General features: G+C 51.2%; 1 protein-coding gene across 4 annotated transcripts in view; it reads right to left on the bottom strand.

The window, feature by feature from the left end:
* Window positions 1-404: 404 nt before the first annotated feature.
* The window catches only part of ARHGAP32 (Rho GTPase activating protein 32), a 263,161-nt gene continuing 255,797 nt past the window's right edge, over window positions 405-7,768 (bottom strand). For all 4 annotated transcript variants that reach the window (XM_074894915.1, XM_074894916.1, XM_074894917.1 and 1 more), the window contains one exon: window positions 405-7,154. In XM_074894915.1, coding sequence (XP_074751016.1) covers window positions 4,902-7,154 — 2,253 coding nt within the window. In that variant the 3' untranslated portion in view covers window positions 405-4,901. The remainder of the gene's footprint in view (window positions 7,155-7,768) is intronic.

Genomic DNA, 7,768 nt, shown 5'->3' with positions numbered 1-7,768 from the left:
ATTACTGTGGTGCCTAGAATCCCTCCTGGCCAGCTCCAAAGGCCAAGGTGGCCTGTGCCATCTGTTAGTCCCAACTTAATCTGCCCTGTGTCATCTGTGCAAGTGCCAAGCTCTTTCTCCATGTGCTGTCACGCTGGGTGAGAAGGAAGGGAGACTAAAAAAGCCCAGGCTGGTTTATTTTTTGTTACAAAGCAGTTGTGACGACAGGTGTAACTGAACCTGGGCTTAAGGTGAGAAACTTTGCAACAGCCTTGGCATAAGAATACAAAGTCACCTCCAGCTTCATCTCTAGATACCTCCCAGCTTCCCTCCAAAGCGTGGCTCTAAACCAGCATTTCCCATCTTTTAAAAATATGTTGTTAATTAATGAGGCAGAGGCAAAAATACACACAAACACAACGGAATAGTTTTTAACCTGGCTTGATTAATGCTGTCAAGTTGTACATCTGAGTGTGAGCTCAGTGGGACTGTTGCTTTTGTTTAATACCACAAGACACCTCAGTCTGGATTGTTGCATTACAGTACAAATAAAAAACAGAAACAAAACCACATCTGCATCATACAAGGTGAGAATATGAGAATTCTAAATATTTACAGAGAAGGGCAAGTGGGGAAACCACAAAAAATATTTACATAAAAATACATGAGCTTGTCGGCATATACATTTTACACCAGTTCACAAAAAAGGACACTATATAAATTAAAGTGAAGGGAACTCCAAAGGTAACCCAAGACTTTCTGGGATGTTTCTCTCATGCGGCTCAGGGAAAGAAAAATCAAGTCTTCTACAGCAGGAAAATGAACTGCAAAACAACCCTTTTCTCCCCCCCCCCTCCCTCCCCCCAACTGGACGAGGCAAGACTCTGCACACAAAGGTTTTATGTTGTACGTCTATTCAAACCAGACCATGCCTTTCAACATTGGATATCTGCAGCACGAGGCTCTGGGAAAGGAGTTGCCTTTAACCAAAGGAAGGAAAATTTCTCATCCGGATTTCCTAACATGTAACACATCGCTTCAGTCAATGCCCTGTCAACGCGGTGATGAATGGCAGAGTACACACGAGGTTCTGTCCCTTTCTGGGGTTAAAGAGGGACAGTATGTTTTCAAGTTGGTTTTGGTTTTGTGTAGCAACTTACTACCACTGTGCAATCCTTACTGACCCCCCCCCCTCAAACGATGAGCAGAAAACGAGGATCTCTGGAAAGACATAGGCACAAAGTTGTGGGTGTTTTGTCATATATGCATATAGATTCCACCTGATAAGACTTTTAAAAATCAGTAATTAATGCTTAAGACTTCATAGGGGCTAGGTCCTCATTACTCATCTAACATCTGCACTCCCCCTCTGCCCAGGAAGGTCTCCCATGGGTCGCATATTCCATGCCAAAGCAGAGGTGAAAATCCAGAGTTGGACCCTAACTCCTCACGCGCTGGGGAGAAACTCGGCTGAAAACTTAGAAAGTGGCCATTTAAGATGCAGCTTGCTTGTGGCGAGTCTCGGGGAACTATTTAAGAACACAGCTGCTTGTCGCCTTGCTGGAGATACAGTTAGGCAATGAATTATTTAATCTGAGCAGAACTGGACTTGCAGTTGAGTATTATTTGCGTTGCTGTCCCCTTGCTCTCTCCCATTTCCCTGCTAGGACACCGAGAACTGAACTTACCTCCAGATCATCCACCTTACTGAGACACCTGGTGTAACCTCCCCTCCTCGCTCTGATGCAAGATGCCCTTTTTAATCTCAGCTATGATTTTTTTGGAAGGAAACAGCCAGCTGTTTTGACTTTATCGTGACTCAATTAACGAGGTGTAAAACTCTTTCTAAGGACCATCAGATTAACCACAGTGCAAGAGCAGAACTGCATAGTTCACTATATGGCTTGGCGTGGGGTGGGCACGGGGATGACTGCTGAATCCTACTAGATGTTTAAGCCGTGGGCAGTAGCAACACCAAAAGAAAGGTGCTCATCTCTATTACTGTCTGCGAAAAGCTGGTGCCTTAACCTTGCTTATTTTGTTTTGTACTTGTGGCTCAACACAAGTTTAGTTTGGGTTCTCCAAGAGCTCCCAGCCCTCGGCGTACACGCGGCTGCGTGCAGAGGGATGGGAGCACGGCTGGGTATTAATTCTGTTTTAACAGAGACCTTCTCGTTCTCAAGGGGAAGGCTGCTCGTAGCAGCCATCGAGGTGTTTGGGTAAAGCTCTTTTTGAGCTTTTGTTTCCCCCGGGGTGAGAGGGTGCTGAGCACCTGGCACTTCACGCAGTGCAGTGAGGGGAAGAGCCCAGGCTCGGGCAGGAGGAGCACGAGACTACAAGGACCAGAAGTTGTCCAGGGATGGCACTTGATCTCCGGAGGGAGACAGTGGCTTTGAGCAGGAAAATCCAAAGAGGCGTTTACAATTAGCGGGAGCTGGGTTCAGCCCCCTCAGAGGAGAAGGATAGTCCTGGTTCATGTAAGGCCAAAACGGAGGTTAGGAGAGTTGCTGTGGGGGCAGGAGGGGGGAGTTAAGGCTTTCGTGGAGAGAGAGGTTTGACCTACAGCTCTCATTACCTGAATCCCAAATAGCCTGAACCAAACGCCTTGTCCCTGCTTCGACTGGAGACCTCGGCAGGTAACTGGTAGCTGTGGGGAGACTGTGCTACAAGCGTTGAGGATGGTCCTAGTCCTGGTCTCTATGGAGAGAGCCCGTACTTAAACGGGACTCCCTGGGCGCGCTCGCACCGAGGAATCTGGACAGGTCAGCCTTTCCTAGGGAGTTAGCTAGCAATGTAGACAGGGTGGCCCACGATGGGGCTCACCCACTGGCCCCTTTGTGTATAATTTTTTTGTTTTTGTTAGTTTTCCTTAAAAGAAAACATTACAAAAAAAGCATTCCCTCACAAAAAACCAACCCCTCTACCTGGTAATTACTCACAAGGAGATTGTGGTAACCTGGATCACAGTGCTTCTTTTTTTCTTTTTTTTTTTCTGACTGCCAGATTTATTTCCGTAACATGTAAGAACAACTCTTCTAAACATAATGCTTAAAACAACAGCATTGCACAATAAATTAGAACCATAAGGTAGTGTTACTGAAACAGCCCCAGACAAGGCTACAAGATTAAAAGAAGCAAACAGCTAAAGACTAATTAGCTACTAGAAGCAGGTTTTCCTTATAATTTAAAAGCCCCAAAATAGCCATGAAACTTTTGTTCAAAAAACCATCTAAGGTCCCTTTAACTTTCACAGCTGTGTGCTAACTCTAGGACCTGCAGGTTTTTAATAAAACATTAAGAGATTCAAAAGGGGTAGAGAAGTTCTTCAACCACACAGAACAGGAATGGCCTTGGAATTTATCAGTGAACATTTTAAAAACTCCTAAATCTCAAGTAGTATTGCTTGCAAGCCCTGTCTAATGAAACGGATGTGCTTTATTTATAAGGTGGGGTGGCAGCGAGTCCTGGGAAGCCTGAGAGGCTGCACGTGAGATGCTGCCCGGCTTCTTTTACAACATGGAAAGCTTTTAAATACCTAGGATGACGTTATTAGTGTAGCACTGGCCTCCTGTCCCTACTGCTAACTGAATACTGCTAGGAGCTACGCTTGCGATACGGGAGGCAATACTATTTCACAGCGCACAGACGGCACGTAACTCCTGTGTATGTGCCACAACTTCACAGGGATCCCCTCGCCAACGCAGAACTCCGCGGTTACAGGAAGCCACGTCCTGGAGACCTTCAGTTTAAGGTCAATAGGAGCATTCCCTGATCTAAGAGCTGCAGGATCTGGCCTGGGGCAAAGAGCTGGTCATGCAGATATCTGGGCACTTACACAGTCCCAGCTGGTAAGTTGGGCTCCAATTTACAAGCTGGACATAATGCTATAGACTTTTAATTTTTATAGTATTTTTTTTTTGTAGAGAGATGATACTGTCTGGCCAGCCACAACGTGGTATTAAATCGTCTGGACTGTAGATAGCCTAGCAGCAAAGAGGAACTGGCATGAAATGGGTGTGCTGTTCTGAACTCTGTGTGTAGGGTTTGGTGTATTTTTGTGTTTTATTTCTTTTGGTATGAGAAATGCAAACCTGCCCTACTTGGCTTCCGTAGCTGGCCTCTGCTTACAATAGAGAAATTTAAAGTAATTTGACTTCTTGCAGTCAGAAGCAGCTTGTTAAGCAAGCAATTTAAAAAGTGCGTTGTATTTTGAACTTGCTGCAGAGCCTATTCCGCAGGCTCCCACCCACTTCAAAGCAACTGAAGTGGATCCACTAGGCCTAAGCAATAATTTTCAAGGGAGAGGCAGGACCTTGGCATTTATCCAGAAGAAAATACTCGGGAAGTCTTTCCCCCCCTGCCCAGCTTTTAGCCCGTTCTTGCTGCGTAACCTCAGAGGGGGCAGAAGGGTGGTTCTTCCAAGGCATGTCACAAGAGACCTGTTCTTGGAAGCGAGCAGTGGGATGGGCGACCTACTACGCACGGGGCTCACGGGGAGAAGAGCTGCATGCACAGTCCATCATGCACAAGACCACGGAGGCATGGTGAGGAAGCAGTGGTAACTGCCAACATCAAGTCTGGGGAAGGAAAAACTTTTTCCTTCCCACCCCCTGCCCCAACAGCATCTTTTTTGGCTCTGCCCGGCTTCTCTGGCAACATCTGTGTGCCAACAGCCTGCCCTATCGTTCCAGTTGTCTCAAAACTACATGAAAAAGCTCTATCTCTACTACATAAAAACAGTGAGTTGGTGGGCTGGTAGGGGTGGGGCTGAAGGTGGGTTTGCTTTGCTCATCGGGGCAGGGTTGGTTGGTGGTTTGTGGGTATGGGTTGGGTTTTTTTTTTTTCCGTCACTGAAAAAATAAAACAGTCCGCTGTCCAGCAGAGGCTGCTTAGACTCTATCCCTCCTTCCCCCCACACCAGCTCACTCAACGTGGACCTCTGTTTCGGGCCTCTGCAAACACAGCTCCGTCGGGAGGAAGGCTCCCTGGCCAAGGGCCGTGGCGTAAGTTCTACTGTGCACGTGGGTAAAAGCGGGGGGCACAAACCCCCCTCCTCCAACATAGCCCCCTCTTTGGTGCTGAGGCATGGTATGGTAATCCTCCAAATTATCATACTGGGACACCACAGTCATAGTGCTTTGGCGTTTCCCAAGGGTTTGGTAGGGGTAGAGGAGGGCAGAGTCCCTCTCCATGGTTTCAGGGTGCTGCATTCTGAGGCTGTGGCTCCGTTCGGGCTTGGGCGGCGGTGCCATGGGGGAGGCGGCGTGTTCCTCTTCTTTATAGCAGTCTCTGGAGTGTTTCTCCATGGACGGGGGCGGCCTGGCTCGAGACCTCTCCAAATCGGGCCTGTCCTCCGCCAACCTCACCTCCTTGTGGTTCAGTCTCAGGGTCTCCTGGTTCGCCGGGATGTACTTGCTGCCCGCGTGCTGGTAGCCGATGGGCTCCGAGGGCTCCGGGCCACCTTTGGGCCTGTAGTCGGGATAAGGGGGCCCGTTTTTGGCTTCGGAAGGCTGCCTATGGCTCGCTTCCTGCTGCAAGTGCGTCCTGTGTTCGCTGGTGTTGCAGCCGGGCTCGTGCAGCTTCCTGTTCCGGAGGCTGCTCTGCTTCTGGGGCAGGGACGGCTTCTCCGACTGCCCGTTCCCGTAGGCCCCGTGGTAGTGGGCTCTGTCCATCTCCGCCTCGGGGTGCTGCATGTAGTAACGTTCGTCCCCCTCGGGCGTAGCCGCTTTGGCCGGGTACCTCCCCTCCTTCCCTTCTGCCACGGTGAGGAGGCCGCTTTTCCCAGGATCCGATTTGCTGCGCAAGTGAATCACATCCAGTCCTCCCAGTTCCTCCGGCAGCAGTGGGGCCACGTTATCGTACTGGGACATCACCGGCCCTTTCACCTTCTGGCGCGTGCGGCTCTCCCGGCGAATGGACTGCATGCGGTACTTCTCCATGTCCTCCAGGTCCCACGACATGTACATGTGCTTGATGTCTGGGGCGGGAGGCACGTCTCTGCTGATGAAACTGTGCTCTTTGCCTGCCAGGTGGCTGATGAGGCCGCCCCGAGGGTAGGCTGACAAGCTGGGGTAGCGGTACAGGCCTTTGCTCTGCAGCCGAGAAGCGTACGATGCAAAATCCCGGCTGGGCAGGGGGTGGAAAGGCCTGACCCGCACGGTGCTGTAGGGGTCCAGGTCGTAAAAGCTCCCGTCAGCAGCGGTGTAGTAAGAGGATGCGGACGAGCTGGAGTAAGGACTGTAGCGGTAGTGCACCCGCCCGTTCTCAAAGTAAGGCTGCAGCTGGGTTACGTGGTAGTCAGAGTGGGGCTGATATGGCTTGTACTGGTAGAGGGGCCGCGGGCAGTACACGGGCTCGTCGTCCGGAGGCACCTCGGTCCGTGAAATGGGAACGGAGCGGATGGCGGAGGCAGCCGGGGTGGGGACGTGCAGCGACTGGACCCTTCGGATGGTGGGGTAGGGCGGAGCGTCCTCGGCGTAGCCGGCATTGCGCAGGCCCGTGGGGCTGACGGAGGACACGAACTCTGTCCGGCTGCGAGGTTTGGAGTGGAGGCCTGAGGTGCTCTTCCCTTGGCTGGTGTAGGTGTTGTAGCGAGTGCCAGCGGGAGCGGGTGGCTCTGACCGAGGAGGGTAGGCTTGGTGCTGCTCCGGCTTGCCGTGGTAGGAGAGGTGAGGAGGAACGCTCTCGGGCCGGTACTGATGGATGGAAGCCGGCTTGTGGTGCAGGTACCCATCCGGCCCGGAGGGCTCGGGGATGCTCTCCGGTTTGGGGTGCGGCACGTACACAGACTGCAGGGACGCGTGCTTGGGCGGCGGGGGTGGCGGTGGCGGCAGCAGGGCTTCCTCCACGGAGGAGGCCAGCATGGAGGAGGACAGGAAGGCGTGGTAGTTGGAGTTGTTGATGGTGTCGGTGTTGTTGGAGTGCATGGCGGCAGCGATTTTGCTCTCCAGTGTTCGCACGGGCGGGACAGGGGGTGTGAAGCCGTAGGAGGAGTGTGTGGGGACGGACTCGGACCGCAGGTGCAGCGGGGGAGCCCTCGTGGTCTCCCGAGGCTTTTCCAAATGGCTCTGGTGGCCCGCGGGCACTGAAGAGGAGCAGCGGGTGGTGGAACTGCTCTCTGAGACAAAAACAGGCGTGGGCTCAGGTGGCTTTTCGGGTGTGGTTGCGCCCCAAACCTACAGGGAACAAACCAGTAGCAGTTAGAGGCGAAGCATCTTTCCCCCCCTATCCTGTAGCTAAAATATCACAGATGCTCACATAAATTAATTCAATTTAAGTGCCTGGTTTCTGTTTGCTGTAGAGAGCTAGTGCCACTCACTGTCGGAGAGGAGAGCTGTAGGTTCCCTTTCTCAGCAAGGGCAGCGCGGTACCTCCGGGAGATTCTGGGACCCGTCACAAACGGGATGCTCCGAGGTGGCTGTCTTTATATCAACAGTTTAAAACTTCTACCGAGTTGCCTCAGCGTTTCGTTAGGGGGTCTTGCTTATGAATGTGCTTATCTTAATGAAAACGTACCTGCATTTAAACTCCTCACACCCTGGTGAGCAGATCAAGTAGTGTAATACAGCAGAAGTCCCTTCCTTAAATGTGGCTATGGTGCTTTAAGACAGGCTGCAGGCTTCGTGGGCAGCAAGTTGGATTTCTGAGTGAACATTTCCATGTCTAACTCTCACACAAGAACCTGACCTGCTTTATTAAAGAGGATGTTGGAAGAGGATATTGTCAGCCTCAGCAAAGAGAGGGTGCAAAAATTCTTACTTGTTTCTGAGCACTTCTAAACTAGCATTCT

The sequence above is a fragment of the Strix uralensis genome, chromosome 26 (assembly GCF_047716275.1).
Source record: "Strix uralensis isolate ZFMK-TIS-50842 chromosome 26, bStrUra1, whole genome shotgun sequence".
Classification (NCBI taxonomy): domain Eukaryota; kingdom Metazoa; phylum Chordata; class Aves; order Strigiformes; family Strigidae; genus Strix; species Strix uralensis.
Note: the sequence above shows the minus strand (reverse complement) of the source record. Positions and strands in the feature narration are given on the sequence as shown.